This window comes from Geotrypetes seraphini, chromosome 1, assembly GCF_902459505.1.
Source record: "Geotrypetes seraphini chromosome 1, aGeoSer1.1, whole genome shotgun sequence".
Classification (NCBI taxonomy): Eukaryota; Metazoa; Chordata; class Amphibia; order Gymnophiona; family Dermophiidae; genus Geotrypetes; species Geotrypetes seraphini.
The window spans coordinates 294,134,700-294,160,533 of record NC_047084.1 but is presented as its reverse complement, the minus strand read 5'-3'; the positions used below and the strand labels follow the sequence as shown (position 1 = coordinate 294,160,533).

At 42.0% G+C, this 25,834-nt stretch overlaps 1 protein-coding gene across 1 annotated transcript in view; it reads left to right on the top strand.

The window, feature by feature from the left end:
* RAB11FIP5 (RAB11 family interacting protein 5) overlaps positions 1–25,598 on the top strand; it is a 222,345-nt gene extending 196,747 nt beyond the window's left edge. Inside the window, exons 5-6 of the mRNA XM_033953658.1 lie at positions 10,765–10,942; positions 22,734–25,598. Coding sequence (XP_033809549.1) covers positions 10,765–10,942; positions 22,734–22,943 — 388 coding nt within the window. The 3' untranslated portion in view covers positions 22,944–25,598. The remainder of the gene's footprint in view (positions 1–10,764; positions 10,943–22,733) is intronic.
* Positions 25,599–25,834: the final 236 nt, after the last annotated feature.

Genomic DNA, 25,834 nt, shown 5'->3' with positions numbered 1-25,834 from the left:
TTCTCCCTGCACTTCCTCCACCAGCCCTTTGGCTCAGCCTAACTATCCCTGAGTACCTGCAAAAGTAGCTTCCAAAGAGTGTGGCAGTTCATCAATCCTCCTAGGTTGCCTGCTTCCTGCTCTGGAGCCTTCTCTCTGATGTCCCAACCTCTCTTATTCATTTCCTGTTTAGCATGACAAATTGGTTTACAAAACACACAAAATGAATATGCATATGAGAGATTTGCAAACAATGGAAGTATTGTATGCATATTAATTTAATACATATTCATTATGGATATTCTGAAAACCTGACTGGCTGGGTGTGTCCCGAAGATTAGTCTGAGAACCTCTGTATTCATAGATCTGGTTGGTTTTATTTTCCTTAAGCAAATGCATGTCGTTTTTGGATAGGACCTTAGCATTCCAAGCAGGATTAATGAATTCATGTTTGAATCTTCTTGTTTCTCCATTTCTTACTTACTATGAATTTCAAAAAGATCTTAAAACCCACTTATTTAAACAATGTAATATACATTATTGATTTTCATATTATCGTGTAGTTATAATCCATACTTATCTTTTAATCCATACTTATTTTAGTTTATACTAGCTGATGCCCCGGCGTTGCACGGGTATTTAATTATAGCAATAACACTGTAAATGGATTCAAATAAAGATACTTTATAGTGGTGAATGAAATTATTTTTTTACAGCTTAATAAAAAGTACAATATTCAAATTATAATGTGAAATATTTGACAAAATGAATACAATACAACTAACGCAAAACGTGATTATAAACAACATTTTTAGTTTCACCTCCTGGAGCAAGAACATATAAATTCTTGGGTGAACCCACCCTTGAGCAAGCAACATAGAGTTGTGGGCCGCGAGACCCCCAGAACATATCACCCCAGGTAGTGAGGGATCTGCATACCAAGTTTCGTTCAAATCGGTCAAGCCGTTTTTGAATTACAGGGAGAAAGGCAGCTTTTTACATTTTTTTCCATTGACATGAATGGGTAAAATCTGATTTTCTGTTTGTAGCTCCGCCCACGTGTGCAGGTGGGCCGCGAGACCCCCAGAACATATCACCCCAGGTAGTGAGGGATCTGCATACCAAGTGTCGTTCAAATCGGTCAAGCCGTTTTTGAATTACTGTGAGAATGGCAGCTTTTTACATTTTTTCCATTGACATGAATAGGTGAAATCTGATTTTCTGTTGGTAGCTCCGCCCACGTGTGCAGGTGGGACGCGAGACCCCCAGAACATAACACCCCAGGTAGTGAGGGATCTGCATACCAAGTTTCGTTCAAATCGGTCAAGCCGTTTTTGAATTACTGTGAGAATGGCAGCTTTTTACATTTTTTCCATTGACATGAATGGGTGAAATCTGATTTTCTGTTTGTAGCTCCGCCCACGTGTGCAGGTGGGCCGTGAGACCCCCAGAACATATCACCCCAGGTAGTGAGGGATCTGCATACCAAGTTTCGTTCAAATCGGTCAAGCCGTTTTTGAATTACTGTGAGAATGGCAGCTTTTTACATTTTTTTCCATTGACATGAATGGGTGAAATCTGATTTTATGTTTGTAGCTCCGCCCACGTGTGCAGGTGGGCCACGAGACCCCCAGAACATATCATCCCAGGTAGTGAGGGATCTGTATACCAAGTTTCGTTCAAATCGGTCAAGCCGTTTTTGCGTGATCGCGGCACATACACACACACACACATACACACATACATACCTCCGATTTTATATATATATATATATATAGATAGTGTTTTCCTTATTCATTAGTTTTAATGCTTGTATTATTTACTTAGAATTTTATTACGTATGATGTTATTATTATATTGTATGCCGAGTACCTGTTGTGTAAACAGCTATGAACTGCTGGTTAGCGGTATATAAAAATAAATTATTAATATATTTTTTTTATTATCCCAGGACAAGCAGGCAGCATATTCTCACATGTGGGTGATGTCATCCATGGAGGCCAGATGCAGACAGCCTTGCAAGCAGACTTGCTTATAAAACTTTTAGAAAGTTTGCAACTGCTGCACCTCGCATGCTCGATGCCTTCCCGCCCTACATAGGGTGCGCATCTTCTCAGCGTCTCCTCCGTTCTCAGTTTTCCATGGAGCCAAGAAGTCCTCGTTTCGACGCTCTGTGCTAGACTTAGTTCTACTCATGACTTCTCTCACCACGGCTCGTGTTTTTTTGCGACAGGGTCGCTGTGTTTATTGTGCGTTTTATTTTATAAAATAATATAAATTTGTTTATTTTCTTCGTGTCACGGCAGGGCCTACCCCATGGCATCAACCTGCGGGCTTCGATTTAGCCGCAGCTGTTTTTCATTCTATGTCCCAGCCAGTCACAGGCTTCAAGAAATGTAGCCGGTGCCAGCACGTGATCTCTCTCACTGACTCACACAAGTGGTGTGTACAGTGTTTAGTACATGACCATCGTCCGGAGTCATGTGCCCGCTGTGCTACGCTTCAAACTCGAGCCCTTAAATGTCGTCGAGTTCAGGTAGAAAAAATATTCGGCGGAATGGATATACCTTTACCTAAGGCACTGACCCTGATTCCAGCCCCGACCTCGACCCCGAATCCAGTGAAGTCTTCTACGGGGCTACTGCCTTTCACCTCGACCTCGCCCTTAATCAAACCTTCCTTGTTTGGGAAGTCCTCATCTTCTGTGAAATCAGCTAAATCGTCTCCTGAGGAGCCTTTATCCTCACTGTCTCCCTCAGGTAAAATAGCTAAACCAATTCCTCAGGACATGCCACTCTTAGAACTGGTGGCTTTGAAGCTTCCTAAGAAACGCATCTCAAAATCGAGACCTCTTTCTTCTTTGAAGTCTTCTTCCTCAGAGACTTTAGCCACACCAAATGTACCAGATTCAATGGTCTCAATGCCAGTTTTGCAGAATATGTTGGCAAGTATTCTGTATCGGGAGTTCGATAACATGCTTGCCCAATTCACTCCTGCCTCGACTCTGCTTCCTGCAGTCCAGCCTGAGCACTCAGCAGTATTACAAGGAGTCGAGTCCTTGGCAGTGCCTCGAGCTAAACCTGATCACTCTGTACAAGGAGTCGAGTCCTTGGCAGTGCCTCGAGATGAATCTACACTCTCAATACAAGGAATTGAGTCCTTGGAAGTGCCTCGCGATACCTTGTTACAAGGAGCTGAGTCCTTTTTGGTGTCTTGACCTTGTTCGCCGACTTCAAGCTCTACCTCTTCACATAGGGCGTTGCCCTTTTCGAGGCACAGGGCGAGGACGCCTCAACATTCATCTTCCAAACTGAATCTGACTCAATCATGAGACTGATTCGAGGCATATTTCTCCATTGAGGCCCAGGTCTTCTTCTCAAGACAGGTCTCGTTTATCCAGGCATCGAAGCTTTTCAAGACCACAAACCACTTCGCCGAGGGGACCTGTTGTGGAACTTCACTACTCTCGTCAGTCGAGTTCTTCTGCGACATTCTCTTCACATTCCAGAAGTGGTTCATCTTTGCCTCTGGACTCAGATATCAGATATCAATACTCCAGAGAGGCTTCACCTTCGTTCTCTGCTATGATAGGTTCCTCGAGGGGTTCTCGATCACCTTCTCCTCAACGAGGTCATTCCTCTTCAGACCCGGTACCTTTTACCAAGTTCCTATGTAAAATGAGTAAAGATCTTAACATATCTTTAGAATCTGACTCGAAATACTCTAAGGAGTATCTGGAAGAACTGGGTTTGCCTCATCCTTTGAGGGAGTCTCTCAAATTACCCATCAAAGGTACTCTTTCTCAAACTTTCAAAAGAAATCTTGAAACACTATATTCTGTTACTGCAAAGTTGGAATCTCGATATCGGATGGTCCATTGTAAGGGATTTGAGAAATCTCAATTATCCCATCAATCTCTTCTTGTGGAATCTTCTTCATAAAGAACCAATCCTGTGAAATTTTCACGAGGCACATGATAATTCTCCTTGGTCACATGGCCTCTACAGTTCACGTGACTCCTTTTGCCAGACTTCACCTACGAATTCCTCAGTGGACCATGGCATCTCAGTGGGCGCAGGCCTTTGACCCACTCTCTCAGCACATTACAGTGACGCCTTCATTGAGACAGTCTCTCCACTAGTGGATGCTCTTTTCCAATCTCTCAGAGGTTTACTCTTTCAAACGCCCCCCTCATCAGAAGGTCTTCACAACAGATTCCTTGACCTATGCTTGGGGGGCTCATCTTGATGGTCTCCATTGGTCCCACACAGATCTTCAGTGTCACACAAATCTGTTGGAACTCGGAGCGATCTTCAATGCTCTCAAAGCCTTACAGCATCTTCTTCACGATCAAGTAGTCCTCATTCGGACAGATAATCAAGTCGCTATGTATTACGTCAACAAGCAGGGAGGAACAGGATCTCTCCCTCTCTGCCAGGAAGCTCAAAAGGTGTGGAATTGGGCATAACACCTTTCTAAAAGCAGTTTATATTCAAGAAGAGAAAAACTGGCGGACAAATTTGAGTCGTCTTCTACAACCTCATGAATGGACTCTCAATTCCTCGCCTCTCCATCACATTTTCTCTCAGTGGGCGATTCCACAGCTAGATCTCTTTGTGTCTCCCCACAACAACAAACTGCCTCAGTTCTGCTCTAGGATTTACTCTCCTCATCGCCTCGAGGCAGATGCTTTTCTTCTGGAATGAACGAATCAGTTTCTGTATGCATTTCCTCTCATTCTCAAGAAACTCATCAAACTTAAACACGAACATGCCACCATGATTTTGATAGCTTCTCGGTGCCCAGATAACCATGGTTCTCCTTTCTACTTCAACTCAGCAGCAGAGAGCCACTATTTCTACTAGTTTTTCTGTCTCTGCTTACACCACAATCCATTTGGGTTTTCAGGATTTCTCCAATGAATATGCATGCGATCTATTTGCATGCACTGCTTTCATTGTATACTAATAGATCTAATGCATATTCATTGGAGAAATCCTGAAAACTGACTGGATTGCGGCCCTCGAGGAGGGACTTTGACACCTGTGGCTTACATAGAGTCAGGGGTCTCTCTTTCATCCCAACTTGCAGTCTCTATACCTGACAGCTTGGTACCTCTCAACCTAACTGCCACTCTACAGTTTTCTCAATGTGTCAAGGACATTTTAGAGGCTTCTAGGAAGCCTACCACTAGGCAGTGTTACCACCAGAAATGGACTAGATTTTCTGCTTGGTGCACCATCCATTACAAGGAGCCTCAGTTTACCTCCTTGTCTTCAGTTTTGGATTACCTGTTGCATTTATCTCAATCAGGCCTCAAATCCACATCCATTCAAGTCCATCTCAGTGCAATTGCTACTTTCCATCATCTTATAGAAGGGAAACCCCTCTCTGCTCATCCTGTGGTTTCCAGATTCATGAAAAGACTTTTCATTGTCAAGCCACCTCTCAAACCGCCTCCAGTGGTTTGGGATCTCAATGTTATTCTTGCTCAATTGAAGAAGCCTCCTTTTGAACCAATGTCTTCGTCTCATCTCAAATATCTCACTTGAAAAGTGGTCTTCCTCATTGCTCTCACATCTGCTCGCAGAGTCAGTGAGCTACAAGCTTTAGTAGCAGACCCACTTTTCACAGTATTCCATCATGACAAGGTGGTCCTCCGTACTCATCTTAAATTCTTACCTAAAGTGGTTTCAGAATTTCATCACAATCAATCCATTGTACTTCCAGTGTTTTTTCCAAAGCCTCATTCTCATCCTGGAGAAACAGCTCTTCATATTCTGGACTGTAAGCATGCTTTGGCGTTCTATTTGCGAAGGACTATGCCACACAGATCTGCTCCTCAACTTTTTATCTCCTTTGATCCAAACAAGTTGGGACATCCAGTTTCCAAGCACACCATTTACAACTGGATGGCTGCTTGCATCTCTTTCTGTTATGCTCAGACTGGACTACATCTACAGGGTCGAGTCACAGCCCATAAAGTCAGAGCCATGGCAGATCTACTCCTATTGAGGAAATCTGCAAAGCTGCCACTTGGTCCTTGGTTCATACTTTCACCTCTCATTATTGTCTGGATTCCTTTCCCAGATGGGATGGCCATTTTGGCCAGGCAGTTTTGCAAAATTTATTCTCCTAAATTGCCAGCACTCTCATCATCTCATTCCGGTTAGCTTGGAGGTCACCCACATGTGAGAATATGCTGCTTGCTTGTCCTGGGATAAAGCACAGTTACTTATCGTAACGGGTGTTATCCAGGGACAGCAGGCAGATATTTTCACAACCCACCTCCCCCGATTGGCTTCTTAGCTAGCTATCTGAGCTGAGGACATGCGTGTCCTACTTAGGGCGGGAGGGCACTCGTGCATGCGCGGTGCAGCAGTCGCAATCTTTCTAAAAGTTTTACAAGCAAGTCTGTTTGCGAAGCTGTCCGCATCCGGGCTCCGTGGATGACGTCACCCACATGTGAGAATATCTGCCTGCTGTCCCTGGATAACACTCGTTACGATAAGTAACTGTGCTTTAGTGAGATTTCTTCATGAAAGCAGTAACCAGGACCAATTTACTGGCACTGAGGCTCTAATGAGTGAGAAAAGGGTATTAGAGTGGGAGTGAGAGCACCTTCAAGTATGTGATATACTCCTAACAAGTGAGACTTAGCATCTCGATAACTGCTGTCTTTCTCTCAGGTATATCATCCCTCATTCGTATTCTGAGCCAATGCTTGTATGCCTCTCATTAGGCTTAGAAACTTTAAAAGGGATAGCTGTGTTAGTCTGGTGTAATAAAATCGACAGAGGCAGTGACCCATAAAAACTAACCAGTTCATTGAGGCATGAGCTTTCGAGGACCACAGTCCATTTTGTCAACTTCCTCATCTTTGTACATCTTTGTCCTCAAAAGCTCATGCCTCAGTAAATTGATTAGTCTATAATGGGCCACTTGCCTCTCTGTCAATAGACTTAGAACTCTATAACCTTTCTTAGCTCATCTTTTCTACTCCTGTTTATGAATAATTGCATTTCATGTACAGGATCAGCCTGTGAGATAAGTAGTGCATGCTTGCTTCTCAAACTTCCACTTCTTTGACCTATTTTTTTCCAATCTGTTAAGCTCTAATTAATATGTTTTATACTTTCTGATTACACTTATAAACCCAACCAAGCAGGTGTGGATTGAGGGCCTGAAATTGTGGTAGCCATAGATATACACACATATCATCTTGGTTCCAAGATAATATGCTTTATTCCCAAGGGACTCTTTAGTACTCAACAATTTTTTCAATTTCATTTTTATGAATTTAAGGGTATGTGTGTAGATTATAGATAGATATATGTAAAATATATTTACTTTTGTAGCTCAGGGCAAAATATATTAAGATACAAAAAATATATTCCTGCTCCCAGAGCATTTATAATCTAAGGGCCTCATTTACTGATGTGCATTAGTGTTTGAAAGTGAGTTATTGCATGTTCAAACAAAAAAAACGAGAGAGAAACTAAAAAAACGAGAGAGAAACTCTGCACAAAATACCAAAAGAAAAAAAAGGAGCAGAAATGACCAAAATGTCCAGTTATGATGGTGTCAACATAGGCCTCAAACTACATCGAAGATAGTCCAACTCAGACCACCTTCTAGAACTCTCATTTAGGACAATTAATGGCTTAGGCCCTCAGAGAAGCCACCACGATACTCAAAAGGTTTCATAGTTCTTGAAGATATTAAATACTTAGCTTTAATATTTTAGTTGTCAAATTCTCAGGGACTAACAAGCCGACATGTTACACTCGAAGGGTTTCCTCAAGGCTATTATCCCTAAAAAAAAACATAGAAAATGCTATATTAGTTTAGTTTAATTAAATTTATCCCTGTTGTTTTATACATATATAAAAATATTAAAACTACCTCAGACGTTTAATATCAACATCAAAATGTTAAAATAATTTTTACCTTTGTAAAGCTTTTCATCCGTATACTGACCACCAAGTTTCAGTTATCAAGATGGCTGCGGCGTTTTTCTCTTCATTATAAATACCTCCCGAACAGCTGTCGGTGACGTCAGAGAGATGAAACATAGTAAGCATATTTTTATTTTAAAAAAAATATGTACATTGTACTCAAAGAGAACCTGACATGGGCCATGTATTCGCGTGCCTGTCTGCATTAGGGGGTCCATTAAATCTAAAAATTAAAAGTAAAAAAAATAATTAAGAGAGACATAAATATGGTTACAAAGATTAAATCAATATAAAATATAACATAAAATAATTACATATGTGTTTATCAAAGGCATTGGAGGCATTGAGAAAGAAATGTTGGACTAGTGGAGGGAAAGGAGAAAGAAATGTTAGACTGGGAGTGGGACCAGAAAGAAGGAAGGGAGGGGAGAGGTTGGACTGCAGGGTTTAGTTTTATTTAAAATTTGATTGTATCACTTATAGTACTTCTAAGCGATGTACAGTTTAAAATGGGAAACTAGTACAGACTAAAACAATACAAGACCAACATGATACAATAGGGACGAGGGTTTAAATACAATAATTATAGGCAAGAAATAAATAATGGTAGTACAAAATGGGCCAATAGGAAAGGTGTCTGTAGCCTCCTGAAGTTCGGGTTTCTATGGAGAGAAACATCAATTTATTTGATTTTATATTTGAAAGGCATCTGTATATAAGAAGGATTTTAAACCGATTAAGATTTTGTTCTTCTCTGAGATGGGAAGGTAACTTATTCCAAAGTTGCGGAGCATAAGTTGTAAAAATTTTGTTTCTATGAGTATTAATTATTTTTAAGGAGGGGATTACAAGCAAATTTTGCGCTACAGATCGTAAGGTCCTAATGAGTGTACCTGTATATGGAATTAGGAGTTTATCAAGAAATGTCGGTAAGCTTGACTGTCGTGTTTTAAAACAGAGCAAGATTATTTTATATGTGATCCAATGTGAAATTGGCAAGCAGTGAGCATTTTGTAATAAAGATGTCATATGATCGAATTTTGGGGAGTTTGTTAAAGAGTTTTATAGATGTATTCTGGATTAACTGTAGACGTCTTAGTTGAATCTGGGTGATGTTTTTAATAGAGAATTGCAATAATCCAGTCTAGAGATAATGAGAGAATGAATAAGGGTGTTTAATGCTGCAGGGAGCAGAAAGTAGGAAGGGGAGGGGAGATGACTCAATGACGGGAGAGATGCCAAACTAGGGAATGGATGGGAAGGAGGAGAGAGATAGATGACAGACTGTGGGAAGGGGGGAAAGGATGGAGAGATATGTCAGACCACTGGGAGGGAAGGAAGTTGAGAGATGTCAGACCACTGGGGAGAGGGAGAGAATGAGAGAGATGTCAGACCATGGAAATGGAGAGGGAAGGAGAGAGAGAGATGTCAGACCATGGTTAGAGGAGAGAGATAGGAAGGGAAGACATGGAAAAGTAGATTTTGAGAAGAAAGCAGAAAAATGGAAAAAAGTTGAATGTTAAAAGTAAATGCCAAAGATGGATGCAGTGAAGAAATAGAGAAAAACAGTCAGTGGATAACACAGTTAAGAGCACAGACAGAAGGAAGTGCAACCAGAGACTGGGAAAGATGATTAGAAAAATAAAATAACCAGACAACAAAGGTAGGGAGAATGATTTTATTTTCAGTTTAGTGATTGAAATGTGTCCATTTTGAGAATTTATATCTGCATTGTATATGAAAAATGAATGGGAAAAATTGCAGTACAATTAGTAATGGGGGTGAGATCTGAGGCAGAGCTTGGGCAATCAGTGGTCAGGGGATATTTGTTAGACTTAGGGGGTATTTGACTTGAAGAAGTTGGGAAACACTGGTTTAGACCAATTATACCATTAGGCCGACCCTAGACGTCGTGTATTTTAGACCAATTGTCATTAGTTGAATTGTCAGACCAGTTATTAGGGACCCTGTATTTTACATGTTTGAGATTATATACGTAATTTTCAGTAATACATGACTTTAAAATATTCCAAATCCATCTTCCCAGACTTGCTAGGTTGCTCAAAGCAATTAAAGGCACACATATCAATATACTGTAATACAAATAGCAAAACCATCTTGCTACTCTTATTACAAAAAAAAAAAAAAAGTACAGTATAAAGAACAAGAGATAAGGGCAAATAAAAAAGCAGACAGGAGCAGCGGAGCCAGAAAATGCATAAATTCATACTTGTTTCAGTCCACTAATTGTTACCTTTTCAGGGAGCCATATTTTATTTGTGTAGTTATTAGCCACCTTTACAATGAAAGATTCACCCATGGCTGGGTAAAGGAGGTACATTTTGACATAAACAACTGCCATTACATTAAGTCTGGCCCATATGCACAACCATGTAAATCTTTCTTTCCTGTTCACTCCCCAAAATGGGGTCTAAACCTAAGAAAAATATATCTTTAGAGAAAATAGAAATGAGAAAAGGTATACTGAAGCAAGAGTGCCAGGAAACAGTCAATTTGATCATTTGTAAACAAGATTGCCTTCTGTAGGCACGGGGAGGCAAGACTGCCCCAAGCTGAAGGAGGCATAGCTTGCAAGTAGGGTTTGAAGCCCCCCTCCCCAGTTTCTAACCCCAGGTCCCTAACACCAGCCCTGGATCCACTCATAGTGCAGAACAAGTAGCCATATTGAACCCAGGGAGAACCAGAGTTCTTGTTATTTATGGGCATCTTCTGAAATACTGGAACTGAAGCTGTTGTAGAATGTGAGCTTTAATTCTCATGCAGTCACATCTAAAGATTCAGACTACTGAAATTTCTTTTTCTCCAGTCCTCATCCAGTCAAGCCAATAAGTGCTGCCATCTCAGAGAACCCTAGCGAGAAGAAGCAGAAGAGCCTGACTACAGCATTGAGCAGTGGACTGGAAAAACTAAAAAATGTTACTACAGGGAGTGTTCAGCCAGTCATTCATTCAGTGCATGGGAAGAAGGAACCAGAAGGCATAAAGGTAAAACTTCCAATTATGAACATTTCTGTTGCTGAGCTCAAGAACTGGGCTTCACAGGACAACTCTGTAAGTCTCTCTGTGTGAATTTTCAAAGTGGCCTTGGGCTATGGAGCAGCAATTTAGATTTTAAGGTGAAATTTAAGAAAAGTAGGTTTTGAGTTCGTAGCAGGTGCAAAAGTATTATGTATCCTAGGCAAACCTTCAACCTTTTGCTCACTGCTCCCCAAATGTAACATTTGAAAATTAGTATTGTATATTAGTTTGAATACTGTATTTTTTGCTCCATAAGACGCACTTTTTCCACCCCCAAAAAGGGGGTGGAAAAGTGGGTGCATCTTATGGAGTGAATACACCTCCCCCCCATACAAGTCGAGAACTAACCTCAGCCAATCACAGAGCGACGAGGGACCAGGCACGAAGCGCAAAGGTCGTGCTCCTGCATTGTGCGCCGCTCTGCAACGAGAAAGGCAGCCATCCAACAGGAGACCGCACTAGACTATTGCCAGTTAAAAAAGGTATGGGGGGCTGTGGGCTTTGGGCTTCACAGCAACAGACCACCAGATGCATCTTCGTGTAGAGGAGGAAAAACCAAGAAAAAAATTTCTGAACCAAATTTTTTTTTCTTAGTTTTTCCTCCTCTGTAGGTAGATGCGTCTTATAGTCCGAAAAATACAGTAAATTCGGGATTTCTATTAACATTTATTTTAAATGTAAAGGAGAATATGAAAAATGGATATTTCAAAATTGCACACATGCAGAGATATTAAATATATAATTTTCCGAGGTACAGCTTTTATTTGTCATATATTTATTACAAGAGAATATGAGTTAATTGGTACTCTGTTAAATGGCATTCTCACCCAACCAACAAAAAAATTGCCGCGGGGAGAAAAACAAAGCAGCGGTCCTGAGCTGTGAAACCCCCCTTCATCACTCAAGCCCTAAAGCAGTAGAAGCGATGGCAGTCCTGAGCCATGAACCCACTTCCCTCCCAGCCTGAAGCACCTGTACAGCAGCAGCAGCACCGATCCGCAAAGCCCCCTCCCCAAGCCCCAAAGTAGTAGAAGCAGACGGCGGTCCTAAGCTGCAAATCCCCTCTCTCCCGCCCTCCTTTAACTGAGGTGGTAGCCAGTCAGCAGGAGGCAGCACTCAAAACAGACTGCTCGTGACCAGCTCCAGTAGGACCTTTCCTCTAACGTGTCAAAAGTCACACATCTGAGGAAAGGCTCTGCTGGTGCTGGCTGCAAGCAGCTTGTTTTGAGTCTGCCTCCTGCTGACCAGCTGCCACTTCGGATAAGGAAAGGAAGAAACAGGGTTCATGGCTCAGGACTGCCACCTGCTTCTGCTGCTTGAGGGAGGGAGGGGGCTTTGCAGCTCAGGACCACTGCTGCTACTTCCCAACATGTCCTTTGACCTTATGGCCAGTCAAGTTTTCAGGATATCCTCAATCAGTATATATGGGATGAATTTGCATATATGGGGTCTCCAGTGCAACTTGATTTCTCTCGTTTGTGGATATCCTGAAAACCTGACCCTCAGATTGGAAACTCAACAAGAGTGCCATCTTTACAGCAAGCCAAATCAATTCAAATAGAGCTAGTTTACCCTTTAGGCAAATTAGAGCAATTGCCTCAAGTATGAAAATCTGTCCCGTTTACGGTGTTGGGAAGTAGGGAGAACACGAAGGCAATGCAAGTCGATCGCGATCAACCTTTTGGGCACCCCTGACTTACAGCATGTAGCCCAAAGTGTTTCACTAAAGCAACCTAAATGATTTAATTCACAATGGGCATTTCTCTCCACCAGATCCCATCACAAGTTTATTAAATCAATCCCATTCCCTTCATGCTATGTACTGAACTTTATTTAATCAATCATATTCCCCGTCCCATCTCGGCAAATTAGTTTCCTGTCCCTGCCCCATCCCTGCAAGCTCTGTCCTCATCTGCACAAGCCTCAAGCACTTTAAAATCATAAGTGTTCAAGGCTTCTGCGGTTAAGGCAGAGCTTACAGGAATGGGACAGAGACAGCAACAAAACTCATGGGGACATGATGGGGAAATTGAGTTCCTGTGGAGACGGGGACAAATTTGTCCCCGTGTCATTCTCTACTACAGAGCCAGGGTGGATTTGATTTAAATCACTAGTCAAAGACTTGAATCATGTTTTTTTTTGCTGATATAATCTTAACATTTACAACCAGATGAAGGATTCATTTTTTGAAAAATAACTTTTCAGATTAGTTTTACAGTTGTATAGAAAAAAATTACTGATTTGGTTATACTATTAGAAATATATAAATAAATAATTATGAAAATATTGTGAGGTGAACTATCTCCAGTTTATTAGGTTAATCATTCATATTTGGACAATTATTTTCTGCTGCAGTTTACTGAAAGGAGAAAAATAATCATTACCTTAATAATAATTTAAATAGTTTTATTTAATCAAAATAATGCCATTATAGCATATATATTCTTGATTTGCTTAAACATCCATGATAACTGATGTGGTTAAGCAAAAATATCTTAGCACTTAAGAGGTATGGGATTGATTCTGTGTACATCAATTTGTAAAGAATCAATGGAGCTAAGGTCTTTTTCTCAACTATGTATATTTTATAACATCTTTTGCTATGAAGAAGCAGCATGTTATCTCTGCAGACACAAATTCACAGTTTTGAGAAATGTAAAAGCAAGCATCTGTGATATCTTCTAGACAGAAAAATTGCTCATGAGATTATGAATTATTATGGATTAATGGAATTCCTTTACCAAAAAAATGTAAACATTGCTTGAATATAGTTATGCTACATAATTAAAAACTAATCCTTATTTCATAATGAATAACGTATCTTAGATTTTTCCTCAAAAAGCATTTTATTTTTAAAAATTCAATTTAAATTTTAAAACATCATTGATTTTTATCCACCCTGCTACACATTGAATTCCAGGAAGCAAGCAAATCTATACAAGAAGCGTGTCTCAACCACACTCATTTATCACCTCCATTTTCAGGTTAAAAAGAATGACAGCAGTTCTCTAGAGGAGTATTAATGGGACATGTTCTTCGATTTTCTTTGTCACATATGAATGAAATGTAGCAGAGCATTTACCATCATTTTTCAATGTTATCAGATGAAAATAAAAAGTGAAAGTAGAAAGACTTACTGCTTTGGAAATCTTAGAAGTTATTTCTAATACAGAGCTTCCCAACATGTCCTTTGACCTTATGGCCAGTCAAGTTTTCAGTATATCCTCAATCAGTATATATGGGATGAATTTGCATATATGGGGTCTCCAGTGCAACTTGATTTCTCTCATTTGTAGATATTCTGAAAACCTGACCCCTCAGAATGGAAACTCAACAAGAGTGCCATCAGAATTGACATTGGGGGTGGGGGGGGAAGGCTACTGGACCCAGCGCTTCTACTGTCCTGTTTATAATGTTGGGTAGCAGGGAGAATTCAGAGCTCGGCGGTGGGGGCATAAGACCTGTTCCCTGATGGCGGCGGTGGCTTGGGGGGGCAGGGAGAAAGAAAGAAAGGGGGCAGGCAGGGAGACAGAAAGAAAGAAGGGAGACTGAAAGAAAGGGGGCATGGAGACAGAAAGCAAGAAAGGGGGCAGGGAGAAAGAAAGGGGAGGGGGCAGGGAGAGAGGAAGAAAAAGTTAGGGGAGGGAATGAGGTCTGGAGGAGAGGAAGCATACACGAGGCTGAAAGAAGGGAAGAAATATTGGATGTACAGTCAGAAGAAGAAAGTGCAACCAGAGACTCATGAAATCACCAGACAACAAAGATAGGAAAAATGATTTTATTTTCAGTTTAGTGATAAAAATGTGTCTGTTTTGAGAATTTATATCTGCTGTCTATATTTTGCACTATGGCCCCCTTTTACCACAATAGTGGTTTTAGCGCAGGGAGCCTATGAGCATCGAGAGCAGCACAGGGCATTCAGTGCAGCTCCCTGCGCTAAAAACCACTATCGTGGTTTAGTAAAAAGGGAGGGGGGTACATTTGTCTATTTTTGTATAGTTGTTACTGAGGTGACATTATATAAAGTCATCTGCCTTGACCTCTTTGAAAAAAAACGTGGAATATAAATGATAATTAACATTTTCTGTGTGTACAGTGTGCTTTGTGTTTTTTTTTATTTTATTGTTGGAGGTCATTTTGACTTGGTCATTTTAAAAGTAACTTGCAAGCCCAAAAAGTGTGGGCACCCCTGCTCTAAGTATTACTTCTGAACATCAAACTACTTCAGTCTTCTGTGGACTTGCTGGATGATATTTAGCAACCACCAGCCTGCCCAATAACTCCTTTGGTTAGTGGGGTGGTGTTCTATTCCTGTGACCTGTGTTGTGCTTTATTTAACTTCCCCTTGATTTCTGTTTGTAATTTTGCTGGACAGTTCCTGGCCATCACCAGCCTGCTGGCATTGACCAAGTTGGTTTCTGGTGCTGATTCTAATTCGACTTCCCTGTGACTTATGGAGGTGGCTGATAAAGATCAGCTAAAAGAAGCACCATTTTCTTCTGAACTCCCTTTACCTCAGCTCTTAAATTAAACGGAGGATTGTTTCTTATGCTGCAGCTGTCTAACTGTTCTCTCATCGTCCCGTGCATCTGTGCCAGGTGTCCTTGAATTGCCTTGTTATTGGTTTCTGCCATCTCCATTGCATTAACAAAAAATAGAACTGTTCTCCAATAATAAAATAACATTAAGCATACTGTACATCAGAAAACACAAAATATTGTTTCTATGTATAATTTCTATATATGGATCAAGAATTGGTTCAATTGAAATTGACACTAGCTTCTAGAAGCTGTTGTTCATATTTCTTTTATAACACAACATACGCCTTTATTTATATACCGCAAAATGCCTTTTGGTTCAATGCGGTTACAGAAATGCAAGTACAACAGGGAGAAGAAAAAATGTGACAATAAAGTAGTTGAACAATTTAAGGGAAGTTATTGGAAACTGCCGAAAGCTGGGCACCTACATTAGCACACCTAGCTGGTGTAGGCACCTAAATTAATTGGTTAATAGGCTTAATCTGCACTGGTAATTGGCACTTAATACCCAAAATTGGGGTTTTTTGGTTTTTTTTGGAACAATATCTTTATTAACAATTGCAAAGGAACAAACAACCACGAGCAGGACAGCAGGAACAGAGCAGTTGGTAACAGTACAAAAGAGAATGCCAACAAGAGATACACAATACAAAATGGTGGCGGCAACGGCAGGGGAAAACTCCGGCAGCCTCCTTTTTGCTGCAGTTGTATGGCAATGTTGACTTTCCCCCGGGGGGTGGGCCGTGCCTGGTTTCGGCAGTGGGAGCAGAGAGGGGGTAGAACCTCTTCAGGATATCCTTGCGGTGGGGGGAGGTCCTTTTCCTTCTTTTGCCCAACTGCAGACTCACTGGCACCTCCCTCAGACTCACTTCTGGGCTTACCTCCAGGCTCGGCCATAATTGGTTTTAATTGAAAGTTAGGGGCCTAACTTGCAAAACCACAGCTCTGTAAAAAGTAGGCACCTAGTCCAAAGCGCCTACCTAAAAGTGGGCATGGTTAGGAGTGGATCATAGGGGTGTTTTTGAGTTAGGAACCTCTTGGTGAATTAAGTGCCCAACTTAGGCACAGGTATTTTAGGCGAAAAAAAATCTCTGGTATAAATAGGGTGCGTCTAAAGTTACGACGCCTAGTAATGCCTAGCACACTTAGGCGGCACTAAGCATGATTCTATAGAGCAGTGTCCTGCAAACCTCTCGGCCGGCGGCACACTAAACCCAGTGCCCTGGCCGAAAGACACCCGGCAGTGCGCATACTTCAACGCGATGACATCACGTGCATGCGTGACAACATCACTTCGATGTCCACGCGTGCGGAGGCCCATCTAGCCACAACCCTGAACTTGTCGATTCGGTGGAGGGATCCTGGAGGATAGAGAGTCATCGGCACTGGCTGACTGCCTACAGAACGTGCCTCTTACCGCGTGAGGCACATCTTAGAAGTAGTCAGCTGGCGCCTCTCCTCCTTACTGGTGTCTCGTCGGGGCACACCTAGAATCTGCTGTGGCACAATAGTGTGCCTTGGCACACAAGTTTGCAATACATTTCTATAGAGCATGCCTAACTTATATAGAGTCATGCTTGGCACTGTACTAGTGGGGCCAATTTATTTTTTAGGCAACTTATACGGGATCGAGCCCTGTGTTTTTTTTTAAAAGGTGTTTGGATATACATGGTGTCCGGGGAAAAAAACGGGGAACTTTTTCATAGTCTTAAATAGTTTGCAATTGTTTAAACATTTAGTATGACCTTTGAAAATGCATTAGTATGATAGGGAAGAGGGTTTCTTTGAACACAAATTAACTAAGGGCTCCTTTTATGAAGGTGCGCTAGCGTTTTTAGCGCACGCACCGGATTAGCATGCCCTATAGTGCGCGCTAGCCAACAAAACTACCGCCTGCTCAAGAGGAGGCGGTAGCGGTTAGCGCGCGCTATTCTGCGCGTTAAGGCCCTAACACACCTTCGTAAAAGGAGCCCTAAGTGTTCAACCTTGACATGTTAACAAAAGTCTTCAATGCCACTGAGTTACTGGCTCAAAGAATTCTGGGGGTTTCATTAAGAGCTCAACCTTTTTGTGAACTGTGTGCTAGAGCAGTGTTTCTCAACTTCTTCAAACCAAGTACCTCCTAAGTCTAACAAATATCAACTGAATAGCTCTGCCCAGGCTCCGCCCCTAGACCCCATCCTCATAATAAAAGTACTAATTATAATGCAATTTCTTCCATCCCTTTTTATATATATACAATGTAATCTTAATACATAATGGCAACCACAATATTTAAAAAAACAACAAAGTACATTGTATGCAGAGAAAATGTTAATTATTTATATTCAAGGGTTTTGTTTTGTTTTTTTCAAAGAAGTCAAGGCAAATGACTAAAATATGCAATGCCATTTCAGTAACAACTATAGAAAAACAGAAAAATATAGTGCAAAATATAGACAGCAGATATATATTCTCAAAACAGACACATTTTGATCACTAAATTGAAAATAAAAAATCATTTTTCCTACCTTTGTTGGCTGGTGATTTCATGAGTCTCTGGTTGCACTTCCTTCTGACTATGCATCCAATATGTCTGTCTTTCTGCCTCCTGCACGCTTCCTCTCTTCCAGACCTCATTCCCTTCCCCAACCAACATTTCTCTGCCTGCACCTCAATGAGTCCAACATTTCTCCCTCTCTCATCTCCCAGATCATGTACAGCATTTGTCATCACTGCCCACCAGTCCCATGCCCATTTCTCCTATCACCCCTCTCCAGCACCAAGCCACATCTCTCCCTCTATCACTATGTCTAATATTCCTCCCCCTGCATCCCATTCAATCTGTCCCTCTAGTCTCTCTCTACCACCATATCCAACATTCCTCCCTCTCATCTTTCTGTTCCCCATGTATCCCTACCTCTCTCCTCTCTCAATGCCCAATTTTCCTCTTTTTTTTTCCTTTCCCCATGTGCCACCATCTCTTTCCCTCTCACTCACACACTCGTGCTCAACAATTCTCCCTTTTTATTCCCTCCCATGCCTCAAGTGAGTGCCCCCTTCCTCCCTCCCTTCTGTGTCCCATGTTCATGCTACCTCCCTTCTAAATCATTTGCGCCCCCTCCCCTCTCTGCCTTCCAGCCATTTTCTCAGACTCATGCCCCAGTGCGCTCCTCCCTCCTTTTTCTCCCTTTGTCCCAGAAAGATCGTCCCCTTACTTGTTCAAGCTGCATTCACTAGATCTGCCTTCAGTGGCTCATTGGGGAGATGCGCAGGCAGCGATTCATACTCTGCATGTGGTTGACCCACAAGCCTTCCATCCAATGTCAGCTTGACATTGGAGAGAAGGTTTCCAGGTCAGCTATGTGCAGCGTGTGAACCACTGCCGGCTGTACGTCTCCCCAACAAGCAGCTGAAGGAGAGAGTGTGGCAAGGAGGTAACTGGGACGGGAAGGGATCTCTGGCAGCGGCTTCAGTGGGTGGGGCGAGTGGGTAGGGAATATTCTCTGCGGTAGCTATGCCGCGTACCTCTAATAAGAGGCCCGCATACCCCCAAGGGTACGCGTACCGCGTGTTGAGAAACACTGTGCTAGAGTTCCATCATGTTAAAAAATAAAATACTCAGAAATGTCTCAGATTTCAGGCAGAAGTCTCTGTTGCAGAAAGATGTGTTTAGGTTATTTAGAACCGTGTTTCTCAACTCGGTCCTGGAGTACCCCCTTGACAGTCAGGTTTTTAAGATACTCACAATGAATATGCATGAAAACATTTGCATATAATGGAGGCAGTGTATGCAAATTCAGTGTGGATATCCTGAAAACCTGACTGGCAAGGGGGTACTCCAGGACCGAGTTGAGAAACACTGATTTAGAAAAATGCTGGGGGTCCTCTTTTCTGGACTATGGGCTCCTTTTACTAAGCCGCGTTAGGGCATTAACGTATGGAATAGTGTGCGCTAAATGCTAGCATTGAGCTGGCGTTAGTTCTAGTTGCGTAGCGCGGGTTTAGCACGCGCTAAAATGCGTGCGCTAAAAACGCTAACGCAGCTTAGTAAAAGGAGCCCTATGTCGCATAACAATACATTCATTTATATACCGCAGTACCTCACGGTTCGGTGCGGTTTACAGTAAGAGGTAAAAACTGTAGAAACGCAGCGAATTTACACCACAGAACACAGTACATTATATATAAAATATAACTTTAAGAAATTCTTAACTTATCTAGATTATACATATTTATCAAACAGATAAGTTTTTAACAATCTTCTAATGGCCTGGTAAGAAGAATTTAAGATCAAACCACTAAAACTTTTGTTCCAAAGTCCTGCCTGAAAAGATAGGGTTCTATTAAGAAATCATTTGTATACACAACCTTTTTTATTGGAGGTAAAAAAAATCAGGTGGTGTTTCGTGAAGGTCTGTTTCTACTAGTTCAAAATGATCTAAAACAGTGGTTCCCAACCCTGTCCTGGAGGACCACCAGGCCAATCGGGTTTTCAGGCTAGCCCTAATAAATATGCATGAGAGAGATTTGCATATAATGGAAGTGGCAGGCATGCAAATCTGCTCCATGCATATTCATTAGGGCTATCCTGAAAACCCGATTGGTCTGGTGGTCCACCAGGACAGGGTTTGGAACCACTGATCTAAAAGGTAACTTGGTATAAGACCATGTAATGTTTTATAACAAATACAGGCCAATTTTAAAAATTAGTCTTGCTTCTACCGGAAGCTAATGCAACTTTCGATAATAAGATTTAAGATATATATTTTTAGATGGGATTATTGGTGTGTTCTGAATAAGATTCACAAGTGATAAGAGACTAACACTGAATACGTGCTTGAAACAGGAGACTGATATGGCAATGTGGTGCTGAAATGCCATGCTTTACTCTTTATTACCACTCCTGTTGTACTGCTGAGAGTCTAGTACAGCACTTTGTATGTTTAGTAGCACTATAGAAATGATGTCAGAATATTTTTTTTAATAGGCAGATGACTACTAGAAGACGGCAATGTTTAAAGGAAGTAGATTTAATTAATATGTATTGATGAATGTATGGAGTTTGTTTTATGCATGTTATTATTTGTTACCCGCTTAGTAGATAAGTGAGAGAAATTTTTTTTAAATAAATAGTGGTAGTAGGTATAACATTCTTATCTGATGGTCTCCTGTCTCTACAGTCTCATACAGAAATCTAATGTGAGCTTTTTATTTTATTTTTGGAAAGTGTTTCTATTTTTTGTTTTGATTTTGTTTTCTGGTGACACATTTATTGCTATTGCATTGGCACTAGTGCTGCCCGATTCACGATTCGAATCGGTTAACCGATTTATTTCGAGTGAATCGATTCAAAACAAAAAAATCAGCTTCCCGATTCGGCTGACCCTCCCTCCTCGCCCCCTAAAGCAGGAGCGGCAGCGCTGCTCTTGCTGGCCGGCTGCTGCCGCACCTGCTTTAGAAGGTGAGGGGGGAGCCTCAGCCAGTTAATGCTGCTGTCCAGTCCCTCCCCCCCCGGCATCTCGCTTCCCCCTCTGGCCTCCCCAGCATCTCGCTTTTCCCCTGGCCTCCCCGCACCGGCGTTTACCTTAACGAAGCAGCCTGCAGCAAGATTGCAATGCCAGCGATCTTTGCACTGCTTCAGAGTGGTTTCCTCCGCCGCGGTCCCGTCCCTCCTCTGATGTCAGAGGAGGGGCGGGAACGTGGCGGAGAAAACAGCTCCGAAACAGTGCAAACTTAAGATCGCTGGCATCGCAAACTTAAGATTGCTAGCATCGCGATCTTGCTGCAGGCTGCTTCGTTAAGGTAAACGCCGGTGCGGGGAGGCCGGGGGAGGGTGAGCAGTCCTTCGGGGTGGGGGTGGGGTGAGCAGTCTCTTGGGGTGGGGCAGGCAGGCCTTCAGGCGGGACAGGCCTTTAAGGGGGGGATGCATGCAGGCGTTCCAGGGGAGGGATGCATGCAGGCGTTCCAGGGGAGGGATGCAGGCCTTCCAGGAGAGGGATGCAGGCCTTTAAGGGGAAAGGCAGGCCTTTGGGCGTGGGATGCAGGCAGGCCTTTGGGCGTGGGATGCAGGCAGGCCTTTGGGCGTGGGATGCAGGCAGGCCTTTGGGCGTGGGATGCAGGCAGGCCTTTGGGCGTGGGATGCAGGCAGGCCTTTAAGGGGGGGATGCAGGCAGGCCTTTAAGGGGGGGATGCAGGCCTTCAGGGGTGGGATGCAGGCCTTTGGGAGGGGACAGGCAGGCAGGCCTTCGGGGGGATGCAGGCCTTCAAGGGGGGGACAGACCTTCAAGGGGTGGGATGCAGACCTTTAAGGGGGGGGGAGACAGGCCTTCAGTACACGGAGGGAGGGAGGGAGGGAAGGGGGGGTTCAAAGAGACTTGCATATGCCAGAGTTTTGGGGGGAAGAAATAATGGGTCTGAAAATAGAGGTGAGGGAGAGAGATGATGGACCATGGGATTTAGGGATGAAAGTTACAGAAAGGGAGAGATGATGGGCCCTGGGGTTGTGGGGAAGGGGGGATAGATGCTTGATGAAAGGGTAGTTAAGAAAAGGTGGATCTGTGGAGGGAGACGAAAAAAAGGAAAGATGTCAGACCTCCTGGGGAGGGAAGGGAAACGGAAGGGGAGGACAGGGATTGCAGATGGATGGTTAGCACAGAGAAAGAAGAAAGAAGGAGACCCTGGCAAACAAGTTATCAGAAGACAACCAGAGCCTGGGACCAACAAGATTTGAATAATGATCAGACAACAAAAGGTGAAAAACTAATTTCATTTTCTGTTTTGTGATTACAATATATCAGATTTGAAACATGTATCCTGCTAGAGCTGGTGTTAGACCGCATACGTGAGCTAGGATTTAACAGAGAGAGGAAAAGTCTTTTTTTGGTGTTTATTTTGTTTACACCACAGCGCCAGTGTGGTTAGGAGAAGGCAAAGGGGGTGAAGAGGCTATAAAATAAACCCACCAGGATGTTTGGAGAACAAAAAACCCCCACCCAATTGGGCAGGAAAATCGAATCGATAAACCAATTCAATAGGCTGAATCGAATTGAAATTTTTTTCCCTGAATCGGGCAGCACTAATTGGCACCATTGCATTATATCTAATGGTAAAAGCTCAGAACCTTCAATTGAAAATTAAGGGGCACCTTAACGCTAACCATGCAGATGTAGAGAAAAATATATAAGGAATTTGTGTAGTTTGTCATTCTTCAGTGTTTTCCCTTTTCTCTGCTGTAGGACCCCAGTGCACCAGATCAGGCTGCCAGGTATTATCACCTTACTCATGATGAACTGATCCATATGTTGCTTCAGCGTGAGCAGGAGCTGGGAAAGAAGGAAGAGCACGTGAAGGAACTGGAAAACTATATTGACCAGTTGCTGGTGCGCATCATCGAGCAAGCTCCTGCCCTCCTTCAAGTACCCCTGGAGCAGAAAAAGACAAAGTAGACTCTCTCCTTAACTGGGAGAGAAACGTCACCGGCTAATCTCCATTTAAACTCCGGTGAACACAAACCAAATTAAGACGTTCCTCTACAGAATATAAACAAATCTTAACTGTAGACTCCTATTAGTGTACTGTACAGAAAGCTTAATGACAGGCTGTTTGCTTCCTCTGGAATTGCAACTAAGCTACAATACCATGACACCAGTGTGACCCACGGAGCGCCATCTGAAAATGGGTGTCAATGTCTGCCAGACCTTCTGCATCACATTTCAGAACAAGCTCTCCAGATGCTTTTGTGTCTGAAAATTTCATGAAAAAAAGTTTAGTGTATAATATTCCCTTAGTGCTGGAACACAGCTGTAAGGTTAATACTAAAGAGTGCACAAGAACCTCACTCTGTCCCATTAGCATTAACATGGACGTGGAGTTAATCTAGGGCATTGCTATCCTTTTAGGAGAGGTATTTTCTTCCTTTTACCACTTTTATGAAATGTGCAAACCAAAGAGGAGAATAAGTGGCCTAGAGAGCAAGAGAGAGCAAAATATTACTTCAGAGACAGTGTTGCTGCCTGTGAGAGAGGTTGACATCCCCCTCCCCCCAGCACTGCCATATCTTTACTGCATGCACTGACTGAACCATCCTTGTAATTAGCATAGAGTAAATTGAATCAGAATTGTTGTCATTTGGCTCACTCTTCTCCTACAAAGGGGTAAGCTTTCAGCTTTTTTTTTTTTCCACTCCCAGTATGAAGCTGACAAAATTGCACTCCGATAACAGCACTAATGCAAAATACTTCCCCCCACTTAGACTCATTTTCCTTAAAGGAGCAAGGACTGTATATGAGAATGACTTGTTAAATTGATTTTTCTATTTAACAGGCTGTTTCTATCTTTATTTTCTTCAAACACTGTAGCCAGATGTCTAGACCTGGTGACCAACTTTTGCTGTATTCATTTGGAAGAGGGAGATTGGTAGGAACCGTTACATACAACACTGAAACAAAATGTAAATAACTGGCATGCCATCCATGTTCAGGAAGAAAAGTAGAGCCATCTTGGCAGAGAGAAAATCTTAGCCTGTATTTGGAATCCATACAGTATTTATGGGTACATTATTGGAGTGTGAAATGTATCCCAGTCTTAAATCATTTCACTAATGTAAAATATTAATTTCCTCACTGCCCCCTCATTTTTTGGCTCTCGTGCAAAAGAAGTTATTCTTTGCCAAGGCAGAGTGCTTCATGGGACATAAGTTGCAGAACAAGCTTCCCTTGCTGTCTACAATTATTGTTATAAACAACAACAAAAATCATTAAGAACAAAAACAGAAAGCTGTGCCTTGGTTATAGCATGCCAGCCATCTTGTTTACAGGTGCTTGTATAGGTTTTTTTTTAATTTCAGAATTATATGGACCAGAAACTTGTGACTTAAGCATAAAATGGTAGATTTGCAGACCATTGGATATTTCAACTTTATTTTTCCTTTGAAGTTGAGGGTTGCCATGCAAATGTATATTTTGAAGAGAATAAAGAAAACAAAGTGAAATAGGGAGAGTTGTCCATTGCTGGATAGAGTAAACTTGTGTGATTGTTGGGGGGAAACGAGGTGAGGTGCAGGCCTACAAAGTTCTCTCTCCTGGAGAAGACAACCCTCAGGAGAGACAAGAACTGAATTACAAGTTAGGCTCCAGCAGTCTTATAGCAAAGCACTGAGTGAGATGATGGACAAGCTTTCTTTAGAATCACTAAGTATCGGTATGTTAATGTTCTTCCTGTTTCTGTGTGATTGGCCAGCACCTCAGCTGATGAATAAATAAAGCTTTAAAAGAAAAAAACACTGGGTGAGAAGTAAAATTGCATGCAGAGAGATTTCTCTGCTTCATCCTCTCACCCCTGCCCTAGGTATCAAAGGCCCATATTCTATAAACAGCACTTTAACTTAAGCGCTGATAGTCACCCTGCTGGCGCCTAAGTTAAGTACAAGATGCCGTTAAAAAAAAAATTACAGGTGCCTAAAAAAGACGGTACCTGCATTACACCTACGGAGGTGCTTTACGACGCCTCATGCCACTTTTGGTGTGGCTAACGCAGGAAGTGGCGTTAAGCATTGTACAGTTCCTCTGTAGGTACAATTCACGTGAAAGGTAGGTGTTGAAAATGTAAGCCTTGATAACCCTGACTTACATTTCCGGCGTCTATCTTTCCCGAAAGTGCAATTCTATAAACTCTGGGCCATTGCATGATTGACACACGATTAGCAGCCACTTTTAAGATGGACAGCAGTGCCATTTATATAATCTGGGCCCAATCTGTGTTATGAAAATGCAAAACTGTATTATAAACAGAAAAAGTTGTGCCTTTCATGGTAAAGATTAAGGGTGTATTCTGTTCGTAAAAATGGATTATTTAGATGTTCTCCAGACAGTGTTATAACAGATTCTGTATCCAGGATGTGGGATTTGAGCATGTCAAATGCTGTTTCATTGAGTGAATTTATACTGAATGTTTTAGCATAAATTTGCCAATATGGAGAAAAATGTTACAACCTTGGCTTAGAGAAATAAGCAGAAAAGTTTGACATGAAGTTTGGGGTTTACATGATTTAAGTATGAAAATGTTTCCTGTATGTCTGTTGAATATTGAAAATTGAAAATGTTTCCATTGTTGTGTCTGTTGAATATTTTTCTGTACATTTTCTCTGCTTCACTTTGCCTTTCTTTAACATCTTCTGCCCTGGCTCGTATGTTTGCCATTTCGAAAATGAAATATTCAGTATTGAAAATTTTTTTAAACTCTTGTCAGAGAATAAAAAGGTAGACTCTGCTGTCATACATACATTTCTAAAAATACTGATGCTTTTTTTTTCTCTCTAGACCAAAGGTCTTCAAAGTCC